Raw genomic sequence first — 21,587 nt, forward strand, 5'->3', positions numbered from 1 at the left:
TACCTTGATTTTAAAGTGAAAGTCATTTTCCAATGTGATAAAAAAAAGTCAACTTCAGGGTCAGGGAGGGAGGTAGTTTTTTTTTTTTTTTTTTTTTTTTTTCTTTTGCAGGAAAGAAAAGGGAAGCAAGAAGTCTTAGTGTTTAAAAGTAATGTATTCTTTTTAGATAGGGAACCCCCAGAAAAATGTTAGCTCACCTCATTAAATTTTTCCAACAACCCCATGAAGACGATACCTATCCTCATTCTATAGGACAGGAAACAGAGGCTAAAGAAGTTCTAGTTATGTAATCAAAATTACATAATTAGCAAGGAATAGTTCTGGGTTTAGGTCTCTAAATCACATTTTTCTGAAGTTCTTGTGGTCTTTTTATTTTTACCACCCTGTTGCTTGAAAAGCTCTAAAAGAATGTTTTCTAATCAGTTACAAAATGTATTACCAGGTTTAGATATTAATGTTGCATGTTGCCATAAGCACATGTGCTAAGCATACTCACTGTAAATTTTCACACTGCAGATTCTCACACTACTAACACAAACACTTCCAAATGTTGGAAAATTTTAGTTCATATAGCTTCCCTAATCACAGAGCTGCTAGAACTGCTCTGAATCTGAACATACTCCAAAAAGAAAAAGGTTTGCCATTGAACAGAGAGACCATGAGTGCTCAGTAACAATATGCCCTGCCAGGCAGAACCAAAGAACCAAGGATTATTCACACTTGATGCACTGTAATTGGTTCCTTTACCCTGCACAAGGAAAGAAGTGCTCAGATTGGTCAGAAAGTCTTTTTCAAAATAAGCCTTCATGCACAGAGACCAAAGCAACAGAAAAGAAAGAGTAAGAACTGCTTAGGCAGTAAGACTAGGAAGTGCTGACCAAAAGGGTAGACAGAGATTAGAAGTTGAGATGGGGCACAGGTGGCAACAGAAGCAAGAACAGCAGATGCCAGCCACTAACTTCAATTGAAACAATTAGCAACAACATGAAGAGAAGAGAGATGGAAATAACCAAAATCCAAATCGTTCACCCTCTGGCCCAACACCCCCTACATCTACATGTATAACTATGCAGATTTTTAGGACACAGAGGACATTCTTCATATTATCTCATTTGATTTTCACTCTGTGGTCAGCAGTTATCATTTTCACTCCTGACCAATTAATGGGCAGAGTTTTAGGGAGTAAAGCAGCTCAAGTATTTAGATAGTAAAATGGTAATTCCAAAACTACAGCTCTGGTCTTTATTTCAGCCTGATGTTCATTCCTGACACTTCCACTAGTATATATTTTTAAAAGAAGTGGAAGAATGTAAACTCCTTTTAGAATGGTTTTTTTTTTTTTTTTTTAAAGATGCTTATTAACTAGGAACTTAGAACCTCAGAATCATAGAGCATGTGTTACAGGGCAGGGAGAGGGACACCCAAGTCCCCACAAACCTGCCTGCTCTAAATAGGTTCTGCTATCCGCGGCATCAACACAAAAACATATGAGACTTTAATGAAAAGGAGCTTTAACACAATTAGTAAACAATACAGGAAAGGCAAAGAATACAGTTTCTAAATTAAGCACCCAATGTTACCCATCTCCTGGAAGGTAAAAGTCCATCCAAACAGGATTGGCCTAGAACATGGCCCGAAAGCCTGCCACAAGTCAAAAGCACCTTTCAGTGGCGACCCAAGAAAAGGGTCAGAAACAACCAGACAAGTTTAGGAGGAAAAGAGCAAAATCAAAACTAATATAAAAGCTGTCATTGTTAATCTCCCCACGGGTCCCTCACCCACATCTGTGTCAACCAGTCCCAGTACCAAAAGGCAAGCGCAGTTTCTTCATGTGTCTCTCTGCTCCATGTGCCTCCTCCAGGTCTCTTTCTGGCTCTCCATTCAGCCTCCTTCCTTCTCAGTCTCCTCCGCAGCTTCTTTTTCTCCCTGCTCAGCTCCACCCTACCTTGGGTAGGGCAGGAAACCTGCAACCTCCCCCTTCCCTGGGGACCACCCTGTTACACTTGCACCTATTCAAAAATCCACCCACCTGCCCAAAGGCACTTATGTTAATAGAGCCTCCTTAATCTGATAACATCACTCAAGGCTTCAGAATCACTAACAAACCTTTGTCTTTTCCTATTCTCAGCACCTAAACAAACATTTATATTTTACTACTAGCCTAAAGCCTACAAAATCTTCATGCATGTAAGTCAAGCTTCCTTAACAAAGCATTATTCAACAACAGTACAAACTAATAAAGACACTGATGACTGACTGAGACTCAGTTTAGGCATCAGTATCTATTCCAGTCATAAGCCTAAGGCAACCACATATCAGATTGTCAAAATCAGACTCCAACATCTGTCTACACATTAATGTTACAAAGAAGATAATATTGTTATACAAGATGGTGACAGATATTTCAATAGACTTCTAGAATTTCAACAGGCTCTCTACCTTTCAAAATCTCCTCCATGCCTCAATTTCATACAATCAATTTAAAGAGGATGTCATGATTGAACAAATGAAGAAGCCAAGCAGAATGAAATCAAAGAAATTAACTAAACTCATACTCAGAAGAGAGGGATTTTATCCTCAATTTTTTTTTTAATCCAGGAATCAGGCAACAGCCTTTTCTGCCTTTCCAAATGTCTGTAAAAATGCACTGATCTGAAAGTTTCCGGTGTAAAACACACCAATTTCTATTATTTAAATGAAATAGGAATTTATTACTCATAAGCTACTCCATAAACGGGCAGCATCTGCTGCACCTGGGGATGATAAAAATGCAGCATCTTGGGTCCACACTGGGCAGAATCTGCATTTTAACAGCCTCAAATGATTCACAGATAGACTGAAGTCTGGTAAGCATTGATCTAGAAACATACATAATCACAGACAGAAAGAGATCCCACAAGAGACCCAGTTCAAAAATGTCCCTTTAGGAAAGGCATAGGGAGATTCATCTGGTTCAAAGAAACTGGGAGTTTAAGCTGCACTTACAAAAAAAAATTGAATGGCAAGTGTGCCTATCAAAGGATGAAGGCAAGGCAGGCAGGGGGGGCAAGTTGTAAGAGTCCACAAGGTCTCAAGCCTTCTTGCTTGCCACAGGCATCATTAATATCCTATCAGGCATGTTTTTAAATGTAATCATGAGAAACTCTTAGAAATGGTTTCCATTTTTCATGTTGATGACATACAAGAAGGTTTGAAACTTGTTTCATCTTCTGATCAACATGGAGCAAAAACAGAGGATAGACTTTAAAGAAAAAGTACAGACTCAAACTACAGTAGGCAAGTTCAGGCCACATATGAGTGTCTTCAAAAGATTTTTATTCAAATGGCAAAATCATTTTTTTATTTATTTTTTTTCTTACCCTGTTGTTCATTTTGTACAGTATTTGATTTTTCCCCTCAGGTGTAGTTCTAGTAGTTCGATCATCATCATAGCACAAGTGATACATCACCATAGAAAATCATTTTCTTTGGTTAAATCAGTACATATCCCTATAAGAGTAGGTTAAAGTGTCAAACCTTACTTCTTCAATACAAACTCAGTGATAGTTCAGCACCATTTTTTCCCAATAAAATTACAAGAATATCCTCTCTATTTTAAATGAGGTTTACCAAGTGAATTCAGGTATATCCCTTTTTCACATCAGCTATAAATAATTGCCTCCCTCTAAAGGGCCTACTTCTGCAAATAAAAATGTCTTTTTGCCTGATTAAACTTCTTCATCATCTGAGAACTTTTCTTCTGCAAAGTTGTAGTTGGAAAATTTGTCATTAGAAGCTTGCTTTGTCAAAACGAGCTCTTTTCAATTGCTTTGGGGGAGCAGTCCTCTAGTTAATTATTTGGAGGAGGAGGGGAAAATTCTGTTCTAAAAGGAATACACTTGACAAAATATTTGGACCCAAGCATTCAAACTTAAAATATCTCTTGCAATCCAAGGCAGCAAGCTCAGTATTTATAATGCCTTTAAAAAACTGAAGAGGGGAAGGCAAATATGGTCAAAAGATACCTTCCAGAACAATGGGAATGTCCCCTGAGCAGCATCATAGCTGCCAGCACTATCTCAAGAACTTCTCCAAAAGGAACCCTGTACTCTATTGAGAATATAAAATGGTTCAGTCATTATAGAAAGCAATGTGGAAATTCCTCAAAGAATTAAAACAGAAATTCCATAAGATCCAGTTACCCAATTCTGGGTATTCACCTGAAATATTTTTTAAAAACCAGCAAATTAAAGAGCTATTGGACCCCTATGTTCATTTTAGCATTATTTACAATAGCCAAGCACTGGGAAAAACCTAAGTGCTGGATAGAGAAGACAGTGTAATACTCAGCTTTAAAAAAAATGCTTAGTGAAATCAGACAGATGAAGAAAGACAAACCGTATGATTTCACTCATTACATGGTACACAGAGAAACACAGAAAATGAGTGAACAAAATAAAACTATAAGAACAAATTCATGGATGGACAATTAGGTAAAAAGAGTCAAATCTATGGTGAAGATAGATTTGGACTTTTATTTATTTATTTTTTAAAGATTGATTTATTTATGCATACAAGAGCTGGGGTACAGGCCAGAGATGCGGGAGGTGAGAGGACCCACCAGAGACAGAGTGGGGAGCAGAATAGGCAGATCCACTGAAATACACTGCTGAGGGGAGCAGCGGGCGAGACAGAAGAGGTCTGCCGCACCATATGGGTTTCTCCCTGGCCGGCCTGGGATGAACTCGTGCTGCAGAGGCTGTGGATTGCTTCGTAGTGCGGTGCTTAACCCCTTGCACCACCAGGGATGCCCAGATTTGTACTTTCAGTGGTGAAATTACTGTAGTACATACTGCTGCTAGTTATAGTGATCCACACCTGAACCTTCTATGAGATTATAAGGCAATGTCAGTTCAATAAAATTATTTTAAAAATTAAAGATCAGTAAAATACTTATAAGAACCCCTTCTTCCAAATGGCTCTGTAAGGACAACTAAGAAAAGTAGTCAAGACTGTGACTATAATCTCTTAAAGAATCTGCTGCTGAAGACACAGTTTGCAGGGGTGTCACTTCCACATGCACTAACATTATAAAGAGTTAAATCTATTGACTCTCATTGCTAATGCAAGAGTTATCACAAACAGAAAAGAAAGCAGGGTAGACATGCTTTCACTGTGGAACAAATTGGAAATTAACAAAAACAAGATGTTTGCTTTTCCCAAAGTGCTTTCATTTATCTGCCTTTCTCAAAGACTAGTTTTATAATCTTGAGTTTATAATGGCAGCTCAATAACAATATGCTTTATAACAGTGTCCTAAACACTGATAGATTCAAACAAACAAACAAACAACAAAAGCTATGGTTTGCATCCTTTCAGGCTCTTTATAAAATACTTACAAGCAATTGAAAAAAAAAATGAAACTTCACACAGCTGCAAAAATTTTACTTGCCTTCTTCATCTTTAAAAATATATATTTTGCAAGCAGCAAAGCAGACTTGTGAACTGCATTAAAAATTAATACCCAAAGAATTCCAAGTATGCAGAGTTATATGGATTTGCCACTCTTCCCACTGGATTTTTAAACAATGTTGAAACATGGCTGTTTGAAATACTTCAGTGCCATCATTTAACTCTGTTCAAAATGTCAAGAGCCATATTGCGCCCCAGTGGCCACTCTTCAGCAAATAACACATCCTTTGAAGTTAAAATACTCCTAAATGATGCCAAGTGAGAATTTCTACGTTAGTGCAGTCAAAGTTTTCTGCTTCTAAGAAATCAATAATCTCTGGAATCACAATTTGGGAAAAAATACTTTCATTATCAACACTCTTGAATTTTTCAGTTTCAAATATAAATACAGTCCTTTACCAGAGAGCAGCATTTTTTATACATTGTTTCTTAATTATGCCATAATCATAGCTTATAGTGATTTTGCTTTTTTCTCCACTTGTTGCTCCTTTGGAATCATCACACATTTATTATAATAAAATCAACAAAAATGAGGGGTAATCAGCAAAGATGGAGAGATCTGACAGAAACATTTTACTTGGCCCCAACACCTACCACACAGCTGCCATTCCAAAGGCACTTACGTGTGCTTCATTTCACAAATCATGTAATTTTGTCAGTCTCCTTGACTATAACTACATGCTGTGCCACATTTCGTACCCTGTCTCACTCTGTTATCACAAAATGCCCCAGCAAAGAAACCAAGAAACAAAAGTTTACATGAAATTATCATAAGCAAATGGCATCTCCTTTGCCAATTAATAAGGTCTTTTAAAACAGATACCATAGCACTGTCCTCACAGCCTTCAAATAAGTACTTACATAATTTCACTAATACTACGATAAAAAGGAATCTGAATCTGGAGTTAGAATTTTTCAAATCTAGTCTGTTTTCCATATTAAGTTTTCAGACATGAGCTAATCAAAATCCCTCTCTCCAAGTTCATCTTTAAAACCTTTCCTAGTAATTCAAATCTACTGCATCCTATGAACTACTATAAAAATCTGATAGCAGCTTGTATGGGAGATCACGAAATAAATAATTTCAGCACTCTGTCTTCAAAATTCTCCTGAGTAGATAGCTCACTCAATTCTTTCCCATTTACCTGTAAAGAAAGATGACAATTGAACCCCAAACTGTAGCCCCAAAAGCTTCTAAAAGACAGAAACAAATGTAGACCTCCTATTCTAAGAAATCTTCACTGCCAGAGAAAACTGAGAAATGTGACTGAAAAAAATAAACTATCAGAGGGGACAAAAAGAGAGGAAGAGAGATCAATAGAAATGTGATAATGTTGCATCTTGCTAGCATTAACTGCCCAAAAAATAGAGGCCAAAAAAAAAATATCTTTGAGTCAAAGGCCTCAATCCCTTTGACCAGTCAAGGCAAATCTGGTTAAGTGGAACACCTGCAAGGCAAACAACTGACCTGAACAATTAGGAAGGACGCATTTGGGAGTAGTATTCTAAAGCTTCCCCACATCTCAATAAGGTGTCAATGAGCACCAGACCAAGAAAAAGGCCAGGTCAAACCATCTGCCAAGGGTCCTAGGCACCAATGTTCTGGGAAAGCAAGCAATAGGAATCCCAATAAAAGTTTTAAAATATGAGTGTCAATCAACATCAATATAAGTTCAAATGAAATTCTGATAAAGGATATGCGTCCAGCATTTTAAAAGTCTATCATCAGATTCATAGTTTCAAACACTTTACAGTACCTGCTAAAGTACAGGCTGAATGGACAGTGGATGTTTGTTGACAGCTGTTATTTATATTATGCATTATATACATAAGACAGCCAAGTCTAGTCATATTCATAATTAATGAGTTATTGAATGTAGTCATTTATTGCTCAAAAGCACATACAAATCAAAGAAATCATCTAGCATTGTACGTAATTATACCTGTAGTTATTCAAAATATTTTACCTTTTTCATGTCCCCTCCCCCCCAAAAAAGGCAGGCAGTTCCTTATGCTATGTTGTGTGTTCTTTGAACTAGGCTCTAAATATAGACAAGCATCCATGGAGAAGTCTTCACTTCCAACATCCTACTTGTCCTGTCCATCAAGGCTGCCACACTTGAGACTCTTGTGAGGTGATTAAAGAACCCAAAGCTGATGTAATACTTAGCTTCCAAGAAAATAAAATCAAAAATTTTAAAGAATGAATGTAACTATGTTAAAAGCACTTTGAGAAAGAATTATAAAGTTATAATAAAGCAGTTTTATCAACCACAGATTTTTCAGAGCACATTCAGGGTAAATTTTGTCCTTTCCTAATATTATGAAGGTGCTTGTTTTAGAAAAAAAAAAAATATGCTGTTCATCTATGATAAACAGCTGCACTATCACGGCATTTTAAGCAAGTGCTTTTAGTGGGCTGAACAGTAACAAGGAGATTAGGAAGACAAACTGTGCTCTTAACTCATGTCGGAATCCAAAAGGTTATTTGTAGCTATTTAAGAAATATAGCAGTAGGGAATTCACATTACCAAAGGAACACATTAGCACTGAAAGGCTAAGTGCAGATGACAAGATAATATAAATTAATCATCAAACAAATATATATACACATACAACACATGCACGTGCGTGTACACACACACGCACACATATGTACACACATATATGAAAGCAACTAAGAGACAGAGGGCCAGTAAGCAATTTTCCCTATGGCATTTGAACACATCCGTTAAGTGCTTATATTTAGGTTATTTGCCAGGATAAAACCCCATGTGACAGGATCAGTAGCAGTAAGGTAAAGTGGTCCATACTGGTTTCACCTAATTTTAGTTTTTTTTTTTTTAAAGATTTATTTATTTATTTATACAAGCACTGGGTACAGTCAGAAGCATGGGAGGGTGAGAGAATTCACCAGAGCCAGAGCAGGGAGCAGAGCAGGCAGAAGGATCAAAGTACACTGCTGAGGGGAGCAGCGGGCGGCTGGAGAGGTCTGCGCGCCATGTGGGACCCTCCTCCGGTGGCCGGGGAGCAGCTGGGGATCGAACCAGCGCCACAGAGGCCGCGGGCAGCCTCACAACCCAGCGCTCAACCGCTGCGCCACCGGGGAGGCCCACCTAATTTTAGTTTTAATTTACCATTAAGAGAGGGACTTGATCAAACAGCAAAATGAACCTTTCCAAATATATTTGATTAAAGAATCAAAACTTAACTAGAAAATAAAATGCCACATAAAATATTTAATAACCTATAAATGTCATCCACTTGCATTTTTTTCAGTGCATTTACTATAAACTAAAAAGGAAATCAGAATAAAATACTTTAGTACACACTGGCTTCTTCCAATAATGACCTGAAGAGAACAACCTTTGATGCAAAGCAAACTTCTCCCTTATTTACTTTGATTTTATAGTAATTCTTTTGAAACATGTTTTTACTAAATACCCAGCGTACTGTCAATGGTTGAACATACTAGAATTTAAGATAAGAATCCCAGATTGGTCTCAAGCATGTCTATTAGAGAGAACTTTTTAGAGGGATGATTGATCCTTTTACAAGGGATTCTTATCAAGTTGGGTCAAAATTTCAAACTAACAACAACATTAAAAGACCAAGCACAAGAACAACTGAATATCCTCAGGAAAAAAACAGGTTTAAAAAAGTCAATATGCCTTAAATAGTCATTCCATTTTAAATACTGGCAATCAAAATCTTTATGACTTGAAGGATATAATCTTAACTAATATTTCTGCTTAAAAAGTGAGATTTACATTTACACCCAAAAGAACAACTAAAGCAGGACAGGCTCTTTACCAAGTGGGGGTAGGATTGATTCTTTGTCTCTCTGTGTACTTGTTTCTCCCCACTTCACACAATTAACTGCACAAAAAATAGCTAAGAAACCTACAGGTAATGTTAATGATCAGGGTTGTGTTTGTCAATGCAAAATGGGAAGAGAAATTCAAAGCAGCTATAAACCCATTTTCCACTTTCAAAAAGTCAAATGATATATTTTTAAAATGTATTATTTACTCATATGTGAATAAAACATAGGTAGAAATTACTTGTTATCTAGAACACCATTAGTTAGATGATAGGTGCAAAATGAAATCAGACCTTGAAACAACAATTAGAGTTTACTTTTGTTGCCTTGAAGTAAACTGACTCCCCATTTAGTGAACAATATTTTTAAGGGGGGTAGAGGGAAAATGATGCAATGTCATCTTTAACAAATATACAAGAGAATTTGGTGTCAGCAAATTCTCAACAATTTCTCCTGAAAATGAGAGGGTCCTTCAGGAAGACACATGCAACATGATTTAAAATTTAGCAAGGACTGCATATTTATAATTCCAATTTTACTCCAATCACAGTTTAGGATTCAATACAGTCACTACCAGATTGAAGACCAGAGAAAGGGGGGGAGGGGTAAAGTTATAACCATATATGGTTTTTATCAGACACTGTGAATTCTACTCTTCTACTGTTTGTTTCAGCATATCACAGCCATATTCTTAAGTATAACACAGAAAACACTTGTAAAATATTAAATGTGACCATAGGGAAATTGATTTTGCTTTAAGAAAGTTTCGGATTACCACTTAATCTCAACCAAACTACATCAAACAGGGAAAGCAATGATATATATATATCATTTATAAAGTAAACTCGATCACTGTATTTAAAAGAAATGATAACTTTGAGAAGTACCACAGCAATAATGTTTAAGCTACAGCAATATAAAGCTCTCCTAAAGTAAATGCCAAATTCTTTGGCTGAAATGCAGTCTTGATTTAGTTAGGCAAATCAAGCATAAGGGCCATCTCCCTCCTTGAGAACTGCTCTTTTCACTTGCAGTCCAGGCCTCTCCTTACAAAACTGTATTTCACAAAGGTTCCTGGGAGGCAGTGGGATCCACAGATGTAGTTTAAACAAAGTTTTAAACTTGAATCTTTGTAGTCCAAAATTTAGTAGTGGAAATACACACTTATCATCATCCTACATTTTCCACTTGACTCTCAGCTCTCTTTCTCCCCTTCACACACCAGTGAATTAGGAAGAAAGTATATCTGAACAGTCATAATTTATAGTGAATTTTTGGCACTGAATCAACTGCACATGCTACGCAGACACCAACTCAGTTCCATGCTCCTATTAACATGTACTTCATAATTTCTAGGACACATAAAAACCAAGTTTGACACTTTCAAGAGTTCATACTCTTAAAAGCATGTGATTGCATATGTAGTTTACAAAGAAGAAAATCATGGTAAAATATACTTTTTTTAATTGTTAGTAAAGTGCAACTTATTTAATAGGCCCTCAACATCAAATTGGTATGTAATATCCAAACATCATCTGTAGCATGAAATCAATTGGATGAGTGGGCAAATCATATTAAATTCATCAATGTAGCCAGGTAGAAGTCAACACTCTTGACACTTCATTGGATCTATAGCATTTTATAACTTAGAGCTGCCAACCATTACAGCACAACTGATTCATCATCACTCTCACACTATTCTAAAGTCACAAAGCCCTAACATTTCTGACTAATAAGCACTGAACCTACCATATATGCAACAGTAGTTTAGTTCCAGCCTTAACCTTCACAGGCCAATTTGTTCTGACATGTACTTTATATAAAAAACTAGACAGCAATAAGGAATAGCATAGGAGTGCCTGATTTATCCGTGTTCTGCAATAGAGCGACAGTGTTACAGTAAGTTACTTATTTTATGTTCTATATTCTTGGTTTAAATACCTATTATTCAAACTGTCCCCAGCAGAGCCAGACTCACCCATCTTTGGAATCAAAAGCTTTTTATTCCAATAGCCTAGAAATAGCAGGTGCACAGTAACACAGAACTGGAGGGAACAGAAACAGCTCACTGTAATAATACACACAGACGATTTCTTTCTCAGAGCATGTACATTAATTGCTGAAATCTGTACACTGTTTAAAAGTTGAGGGAAAGTTTATGAATAACAGTGAGTTCCTAACACTAGTCTCTAACAGGCACTACATAAAGTGTCTTAAGAAGGGTTCATGGGATGTTCTTGCACCCATTTTCAAGGGATTTTATAGCAGATGTGGGTGTAAACCAAGATTTGCTGATTTAAGGCATACATCCTTGAACACGCTTTTAGCCGGAGAGCAGGCACGCTGGAGAATACAGAATACGGCTAATTACCACGGGAGAAAATTCTGCCTACACCTAGCGGCACTATCAACCACTTTGCTCAAGTTCACTCACTGCCTCGCCCTGACCCTGGGGATCCGATATCCACTTTCCACTGCCCAGAGAGGCTGTTGAAAAGCTGTCAAAGTAAATCTGTGCTAACTTTTTGGATGGTTTAATTTCAATGGAGCATGAAACACCCCAGGATGGTTAATAAGTTTAGCCAGGCATGCTGTTCTCCCTAATATATTTTAATTATGCATCTGTTTTAATTGTAATCAGATTAAGTCACCGAAAAGGCACAAATTGGAATTTTCCTTAATGGCTATTGGAGCTTTTCATCAGTTTCCAAACACTCACAACGTTTAAAAAATAGTAGAGACATAAGGACAACTGTAACATTTTCCAGAAATCAATGCAGTTTCTTGGACAACACAGTTCAGTTCTCATTAGCCACCCAAACTAAAGCAAATGCAAAAGACAACTTCAGTCTCTAGGGGCGTCTTCTTCCCCAATTAGCACAAAAGAGTCGCTAAAGTCTAATGCAAAACTCCCAAACAGAAATGAAAGCCCAGGCTTTTAGAAAGTACTAACTCCAGAGATGGCTGGAGTGGAAGGAGACAGAGACGGGGTGAGCAGAGAACCCCAGAGCGACCCCCAGCAGCAACATCTTGGTCCAAGAACAGTACACGTCAAAAGGGAAAGCTGAAGCCGAATAAGATCTCTCTCTTTCCACTCTTTTGGCAACTGTCAGACGCGCGTTTCACCTCGGGAAATAAAAGTGTCCCATCAATAAAAGGAAATGTTCAGGGATGATCTATTAGGGCCCGGGGAGCGGCTTCCTTCCAGCCCAGACGTGAAATCACTTAATACGCTTTTGTGGCACCAAGGAATACCAAAGACTATTTTTTAAAGTGCGTTCATTCAGCACTTTCCCAAACTGCCTTGATTTTCGCTAAGAAACTTAAGCGTCTGCCAACAGCCCAGAAGCAAGGGCGAGACAACCTGCTGCAAACTAGGAGTGGAAACTCCCTCCGCCCGCCCAGCGCGCTCGCGCCCCGGGTGTTTGTTTTAGGTGTGGATGTTTCCGCGTCCGCTACACCTGCAGGGGCAGGAGCATTTCCTCCCAGAGGTACCCCGAGATTTAAAGCGGGAAGCTCCAGAGTCAGCGCCAAGTCCCCACACAGCCCGTCCCCTCTTCCTCTCGCCCGCTTACCTGTCATCGTAGCAGAAATCCGCGCTCAGGGTGTTGAGATACAAGGCGAGCCCCAGAGCGCTGCTCACCAACTCAGCAATCATCTCTCCACCGCCTTCCCTCCGGCTCGGCTCCCAGAGCGAGGGCAGCAGCGGCAACAAAAAACAGAAGCATCAATCCCCACCTTCTGGCGCCTTCTCCTCCCGGCTTCACTTTTCACTCGCTTCCACGCCCTCCCTCGGCTCCCCCCCGCGGGTCCCTGGAATCCAAGGCTCTCCTCCTCCTGGAGCCCGTGTCCGCAGCTCCTGCGTCCTCCCCGGGTGCGGGCTCACACCGCGCTCCCCATGCCCGGCGCCCGCGAGCGGCGAGCGGCGTTCGGGCTCCGCGCCCCCCGGCGGATGCGCAGGGCTGGTCCTTGCGCGGCTCGCGGTCCCCACCCTAACCCATGGCAGTGCTGGGCGTCCTAGGTGAGCAGTGGGACTCGGAGGTGGAAGAGCGCGGGATGGGGGCAGAGGGACTGGACCGAGCCGGGCTCTGGGACCAGCTGGAGGGAGGGAGAGAAAGAGGAGCGGGTGGGAGGGACAAGGCGAACCGCCTCCCCTCGCCGCCTCCCGGGCGCACGGCTCTGGTGCCGCTCGGGTGGACTCCGGCCGCCACGGCGGCTGCAGCTCATTCACTCTTTATTAGCTCCCGCCCAGCCCCAGCCCCTTCTCCAGTGAAGTGAGAAGCGGTGGCTGGAGACTCCAGAAGCTCCCGCGTGGGGTTCTCAGCTCTGCCCCCCGCGCCTGCGTGGCCAACCCTCCATCCGGGCTCGCCCCGCCCCTGTCCCCACCCAGATCCTCCCCCAAGGCTCCTCCCGCACAACCTCCTCCCGCTAGAGGCTCCTCCCACCACCTGGGACCCGAGGCCCCTCCTACCTATCTCACGGCCTTCTCTGGTTGCTTTCACCTTCCATTTCCCTTTGGAAAGCCCCCGGGACCCAAGGGTGACGGCTGCGAGACAGCGCAAAGGGCTAGCTGGACTGCGCCCTGGGGGGGCGGGGGAGGCGGGGCGGGGGCTAGAGGAGAAACGACGCCTCGGAATCCGTCCTGGAGACGTGGTCCCCAGCCCAGCTGCTACCTGGCGGCGTCTGGCACCGACTGGATCTCAAGTCCAGCGCAGCGTGTGCCAAACGTAGCCCAGGGTAAGTCGGCTCAGCTGGTGAGACTTCTAGGGCGCAGAAGAGAAAGAACAGGTTTAGCAAGTGCTGCAGCCTCGGTTGCCACAAACATTCGTAAGCTCACCAGTGCGTGAACTGAAATGTGTAATCGGGTTATTGAAGAGCTGGGGGATGAGGGGTGGGGTGGAAGGAGAGATTTCAGCAAGTGATTGACCCCAATGTCAGTGGAAAGATGCTTAGGGAGGGAAATGTTCCCGCGATCAGGTTAACAAGAGGGGACCCAAAAAGAGAGAAGCGGGCACACATAGACACACCCCGCAGCTGCGGGGGTCCGTGCATGGTTTTAGGGGGACTGTCAGGCTGACCCTGAGAACATAAAGATGCCTGTGCAGCCTTGGTATAGTGTTATCTTTAAATCTAGGAAAGTGGGAAGCTAATGCCCTTTCCTTTACTCCCGGATGCAGGACTGGATGGAAGGCGTCCAACATGATGAAATATGGTGTCGAAGAATGGTGTAAAACGAGCACTGGGTACTAAAGTTGCAAGACCAAAGAGGACCTTGGGCTGCCTGCCACACCTCCTGGCTGGATGAATGGCTCCTTAGGACCACAATGAACACTACTGCAGCGCCCCCTGCTGTATGGTATCCATAATGCACGGAAAACAGACCTATAGCTCGCTGACACTTCATCCCAACCCCTCCCGCTCTCCGAGAGCCGCACCTGAACCAGAAAACTCCAAAGCTAGGCAAGAAATTGAGCCCCCTGGATGTCTGGCAGTGACCTGCAAAGCAAATACCGTGGTCTGGGCGTCTTCAAAACAAAGCTCCATCTTTTCCTGATTTCACAAGGCAATCTATGTAGACACAGATGAAATGATGCATATTTTTTATACCTATTATGCATATCCATCCCATTTTTGTGTCTTGGAAAAACATACTTAAATATGCGCAGAAGGGAATTGTCTCTTTAAAGACAGGTACAGATCTTTTATCTTTTTCTACTCCTGCCCCCAAACTCTGCTGACTATTAAAATCTTCTCAATTGTTCCATCAAGTTTCTCTGTACCTGTGTCCTTCCACTGGGCTTACATTTTGATATTGGCTCCTAGTATATCGGAAGGAGGACACCCAACTCTAGGATAAAAGCCTGTGTTTCAGTCCCCACTCTATTATTATCTCAGTGACCTTTGGTAACCTCTTCAAGCCTTATTTTTCTCGCCTATAAAATACTGATAGCAATAATACCTATCTATGGGTACTATTATTATGAAGATTAAAGTAGTTAATGTGCTTGAAGCACCTAGAAAGCTACTAAGGGTAATAAAAAGTATTATTCTTATCACTGTTGTTATTTTCTCTAAATTCCTCCTTTCCTTTTAGTTGTTAATTCAGAGCTATCCCTTCATATCTGCACTGTCCAATCCTAGGCCAAGCTCTCTCATTTCTTGCTTGGATCAATGCAGTAGCCTTCTAAGTGATCTCCGTACTTCTACTTCTGCAATCTCTACACACACACACACACACACACACACACACACACACACACACACGTCTCAGCTTCAGTCATTAGAGAGAACATTTTGTTAAAAACCTACAATCCCTTTACCTGAAAATGTTTAAGAACATTCTGTTGCACACACCAAATAAAGTTCTAATTCTTTCCATGGCCAGCCAGGCCTAATTATCCCTCTTCTTTCACATTGTCCTTGCACAACACGGATATATAGCCCCTCTCTTACCACTGTTCTCTCCCTACTTGGAATAATTTCTTCCCAGATCTTCTCTAGTGCTTTAGCTTTCAAGTCTTAGTTAAAGTGTCATCACTTCACAAAGTTTTGCTCAGCCCACATTTCATAAAGAAGCTTTTTCCATAGCAATCTCTGTCCTATCACCCTGCATTTTCTTCATCTGAATCACTCCTAAAAGAGAAGTTCCAGGAGAACAAGGATTTATCAGTTTTGTTTTCATAGTACCAATGGCCTAAAATATCTGGTCAGGTAGAAGAAACAAACAAAAAAGTTAATGTTGACCATTGACAATAAACAAGTGTGCTTAGCAAAAACTAAATATCCACAAATTTTCATCATGAGAGAATTGGGTGAACTGATTTGTTGTTGACCTTAAAGCTGGTAAGGAACAGAGAAAAGGAGGAAGTAGGTTAAACATTCTTAAGAATGTATCAACTCTGCAAGAAAACCTGTGGTGGGAAGTCACCCACAGATAGTCCTCTTCAATAATGGAGAACTCAAAGGCATAAAAGTATTAGTGAGGTTTAGGCTCAGCATGGTAAAATCCAGTAGCATTTTTCAGAGCTGTGTCCATTTTAAGGCTGCAATAGTTTTAAATAAATATTTTCTACTTTCTTCCTCCACTCTCACCTTGTCTCCTTTCCCTACCTCCTGCTCCTCTGAATTAAAAGCCTAGAACACTGTCAGAAATGTCATAAAGTGCCACATCTAGTCATCCCTGACAACTGGAAGGCTGCAAATCCCGCTGTGTTTGAGAAATCCAGTTGCTTTTAACAAATTTTCCTATTATAATTTAATGTGGGTTCCAAGATTCTTGCAGTGCATTAAGGCTTGGTCTTTTTCAGATTGTTCTCCAAGGCCTGAGAAGCAGTCAATGTCTGAATTTTTTACCTTTCTTGAACAACTTTGATCAGAGGTGCGGCATCAGATGATGATGACATCAGATTTAAGATGTCATCATTATCCTTGGAAAGCATTTCAAATTTGGAGACGCTGCTTTTAGTTTATTAAGGTGTGCTCACCCATTGTGAGAGGACTCCATTCTGAATGAAAATATATATATTTTTAATTATTTAAAAATATTTTTTATTTATTTATACAAGCACTGGGTACAGTCAGAGGCGCAGGAGGGTGAGAGAATTAGCCAGAGCGGAGAGCAGAACAGGCAGGCTGACGAAGTACACTGCTGAGGGGAGCAGTGGGCGGCAGGAGAGATCTGCGCACCACATGGGCCCCTGGCCCGGTGGCCAGGGATCGAACTCCAGCGCTGCAGAGGCTGCGGGCATCTTCGCAACCCAGCGCTCGACTGCTGCGCCACCTGGGAGGCCCTGATATATATATATATATTTAAAGCTACTGTTGTTCTCCACAGATGAAGAAAATTACTCTGGTTGGATTGAGTTTTCTACCTAGACACCATACTGGCCCCCCAAAAAGCTAAGCCTTTATTTACCCCAAGTAGGTTCCACACATCTGCTACCTCACCACTTCCTCAATGAATTCTTTTTTATAGTCGCCCGACTTACCCTGCATTTGTTCTGCATTCCCAGTCCTTTGTTGTATAATTCATACCTTTGCCGTGCCAGTTCCTCGGGGTAAAGATTTCCTTATTTGCCTAAGACATTTTTAGTTTATTGTGCAACACCATCTTCCCTTTGGGTGTTGCATACATATTAACAAAAAATCCACATCTGGTCTTGGTCGTCATTTCTATTTGTCCTAATATAACTTCTCTTTGAACAATTCATTTGGAAAGTGTGCCAAGGGTGAAATGTGGCACATAAATTCGCCTGCTGCACAGAATGCTTTTTAAAATGCCCGCAGATTTGGTTATTTATGAACAGGAGATTTGCACCTCTTCCTTGCTCTCTCAATTCTAAAACTGTACCCGGCCAAAGTAATTACAATCTCCCATATGTTTTGTGAAAAGGTATCCAAGAATCTCCTGCTAAATCTTAACAGATTGACTAGGAAACAGAAAAACACTAGCCCAGCAGGTGAAAGTGCCTGTTTAGGAAGGTCAGAACAGAGCTCTCTGCTGGGGGATTCATAAGCTCTGAGCTTTACTCAGGAAATAACCCTGTAGGAGAAAAACAGCAGAGCGTGGATGAAATGTGGGTCAGGGAGCTGAAAGAGGCACATGGGCTGCTTGGTTAACTAATGACAGTAAATTCATTGGCTACACATGTTACATTTCGATGTTTCCCAGCATACCATAAAATGCTGCCCTGCAGACACTACAATGTGTACCATCGCTTTATTCCTGAATTTGTGATCCATTAGGAATATAATTAGGACAACGCAGTCAGGAAAACGGATCCTGTCACCTCTGTCACAAAACCAGGGCTGTTAAGAACCAGCTGCTACTAAAATAATGATCACTTTAAGAATCTGTCTCCCAGCTTCCAACTTAGAGGATGTGGGGGTGGGGGAGGAGAAGAGGAGGGGGAGGAGTGTAGAAATAACGTGTTAATAACCAGATAGGGATAATTGCAGAGATGTTCAGGCTAATGATAGAATTCAGAAACTCCATCAAGAAAAGCGAGGACAGCCTCCTTTATAGAATGTCTCTGAACGCATTCACATGCACTGGTATAAACAGTGATCAAAAATATTCTAACAGCTTGAAAAAGCTGCAGACTCTTGGGAACAGAATTTGATAAGCCTCAGATTTCATAAAAAAATGAACTTTCCACAAAAGCAGTTAATATATCTGTGCTGTCTAAAGTAGTTACTAACAGCTAGCTACATGTGGCTAGAGAACACTTAAAATGTGCCTAGTATGACTAAGGAGTTGAATTAAATTTTGTTTGAATTGAATTAATTTGAAATTTTTAAAGATGTATTTATGCATACAAAAACTGGGGTACAGGCCAGAGGTGTGGGGGGTGAGAGGATTCACCAGAGACAGAGTGGGGAACAGAACAGGCAGACTGACTGAAATACACTGCTGAGGGGAGCAGCGGGCGGGCGAGACAGGAGAGGTCTGCTGTGCCATGTGCGTACTCCCTGGCTGGCCAGGGATTACATAGTACTAAGCCTAACCCCTTGTGATCCCAGGGAGGCCTGAATTAATTTGAATTTAAATAGCAACATCAGTTAGTGGTCACTGTATATGACCACACAGCTTAAACCATCAGAACCTCCGTGCCAGTTCCTGATCACTGTGCCTTGACAGAGGAGTCCACAGAAAAAGAGTCTACATACTCCTCCCTTTGCTTAGAGCTTTAGTCCTGACCTTGCTCTGACCTAATCCACACCCACCTGTAAGCTACCCTCCAAGCTCCAATTTCTCTGAAGATTCTAGGGGGAGATCCCCAACTGAGCGGCATCAGCCTGGGCTGCACCATGGCCACCAGCTTTGATGGCCAACCTGGCACATCTAGGTTTGGGGGTTTTGGAGGCATGAGGGTCAGGTCTAAAACTGACCAGCGCCATTCAGATGCACAGAGCTACCTTCCCAGATCCTGCATGAGACAGTGCAGGCAGATTGGACATGCTACCAGGGTTTTGGTCTTGAATCCTGAGATGGTTTTGAAAATGGACCAGGTCAGAGCTCCCAGTGGTACCAGTTAGGTTCAAGTTTGCACTGGCACTAATTAAGTCTTGAAAATAGCTGGTTTGGAAAATGGACCAATCAGGTTAGAAAGGTGGACACTCAGAAGGGGCATTATAAATATAAGCCAAAGCTTCGACGCGTCAGGCAGGTTTTGGTGGGCTTGAGAGAAAAGGATTGAAGCTACTTGGGAAGGCTTCAATTGGTTAAGAAGCTTGAGGAGAGATGACCTCAGCTACCTCGGTTACTGACTACCCCCAGCTACTGCAGGTTAATTGGATCCTGGTTCACCATTTATCAGTGTGCCACCAGCTCCAGGCTCCCTTTGGAGGAAGGACACTATCTCGAATGAGCAACTTTTGGTTTGGACTACTAGACACTACGGACACTGCAGACACTACCTGGGGTAGGACAGACAGCCATTTGTGGCCTTAGAAACATTTTCCTTTTTTCAGTCTCCTCTCTATAAATAAACCCCATTGTCATTACATCCTGACCCTAAATGTTATCTTGCAATTGGGAGCACCTGAGTGACAGCCCATAGTCACCTTCCCCCTACCTTGGCGCCCATTTGCAGCCACAGTTGATCTACTTTTATTTACATAATAGCTACCAACTATGGAACACTGTTTAGATACGGGCATTTTATTGAGCACCTTATGTTCATGATCTCATTTCATCCTCAGAGGTTTAGTAAATTGTCCATAGCCTTACATAACCTCAAGTGAGGTAGAGCTGACATTTAAAACTATGTCTTTTAACTTCAAATGCCTGTGCTTTAAGTACTACTTGGGACAGCCTTTTCCTGGTAAGCCATTTAAAAGGATACATCCCCATAAGGATTCCAGAGAGGAATTCCTGCTGCAGCCAAGATATTTTGATTAAATTCATATACTTCTTCTATCGACCTCAGACGATTTGGCTTAAAAAATATATATAGAAGTTTTCCTTCTACCATTTCTGCTTGATTTTCCCTAATTTTATATAGAAACCAACAGACTATAATCTATAATAGAAACCCTTTTCAATAAAATGCACACATACATACATATACACAGCATATATCATTTTAAGAATGTATCCAAATCATTTTTCCTAACATAATCCATACCATCTATTAGAAAAATAGTTGGGATAAGTAATATAAGCTAAACTCTAACACAACAATAAAAGTACTAAATTACAATTTAGAAAACCAAATAAAGAACTTATAAAATAAAATAATATTATGTTAAAAATTCCACTACAAATTTGCACCTCATAAAGAATTTAATCCATTTATTACTCCTACGAGATGATGAGTCTATTTGCAGTTTAGTCTATTAATCTAATAATAAATGACAGAAATTCAGTGTATTTAAAACTTTCCCAATAGATTCATTATCCATAGTAATGAATTACTATCTTATAATTTGCAATACTATTATTTAGCAGTTATAAGAGAATGACATTGATAGCTATGCTTACAGACTTTCACTTACACTGCATTTTTTGTTCATTTCTTTCATTTTTTTAGCATCTTCAAGCTATTTTTTTTGCATGACTTGCTCCTACAAAAGCATTAATACTTAATGCACAAAGCAGCAAAGTTATGACACACATGTTAAGATTGCCCTGAATACACAAACTAATTTAAAAAATAGGTGAAACAGGTTGTCTTCAATTGTAGATCTAAGGTTAAAATATCTATTTTCTTGGTAGTCAGTTCTAGAGAGTCAATCCTTGGAAAGAAGTGGACAAATGAAGAAGACATTGAATTTATCAATTCCAAGCTGAGCACCAAGGGGAACCTCACTCAGAAGCCTCTCCTCCATCTAAACCTCTCTCCTGAAGTTAATCACATACCAGTACTAGGCTGGAAGGTCAGGAGCCAATGGGAATGATGATTTTGGCCAAGGTCTTCCCTGATTTGTATTACAAACATGTGACACAGACAACCACTGACTGCTTCCTGTCACTACAGATGAATCAGCATTTAATGCTTTGCGCATTAAGATGTTACCAGCATCCTTGGTTGAGGCCCAACCACATCCCCATTTCTTTACCTTTCAGCTTATGAGGCTGCCTAGATTCCTCTTTACACAGACTCCTCTGTTTGCAAATGGGCAATATGCTTAGAGTCCTTGCCATACTTTTAATATCTGATTTTTTCCCCTGTTAAAAAAAATGTAATATCCTTATTGCATTTTCAAAGTTTGTATCCAAAATACAAGTCTTTTGCTAGACCTATGTCTTACAAAAATTTTCTCTCAGCCTGAAGTATTTTTCATCTTCAACAATGTCTTTCAAAGAATA

At 40.6% G+C, this 21,587-nt stretch overlaps 1 protein-coding gene across 2 annotated transcripts in view; it reads right to left on the minus strand.

Annotated features, from left to right (window-relative positions):
* The window catches only part of TMTC2 (transmembrane O-mannosyltransferase targeting cadherins 2), a 382,782-nt gene extending 369,186 nt beyond the window's left edge, over window positions 1–13,596 (minus strand). Inside the window, exon 1 of one of the 2 annotated variants that reach the window (XM_054696178.1) lies at window positions 12,850–13,596. In XM_054696178.1, the coding sequence (XP_054552153.1) occupies window positions 12,850–12,932 (83 nt within the window). In that variant the 5' untranslated portion in view covers window positions 12,933–13,596. Of the gene's footprint in view, window positions 1–1,806; window positions 1,991–12,849 lie in introns of those variants that run through there. The other variant, XM_054696179.1, reaches the window with a different exon arrangement.
* Between the last annotated feature and the right edge of the window lie 7,991 nt (window positions 13,597–21,587).

This window comes from Talpa occidentalis, unplaced genomic scaffold (genome assembly GCF_014898055.3).
Source record: "Talpa occidentalis isolate TD23 unplaced genomic scaffold, MPIMG_talOcc4v2.1 talOcc4.16, whole genome shotgun sequence".
Taxonomy (NCBI): domain Eukaryota; kingdom Metazoa; phylum Chordata; class Mammalia; order Eulipotyphla; family Talpidae; genus Talpa; species Talpa occidentalis.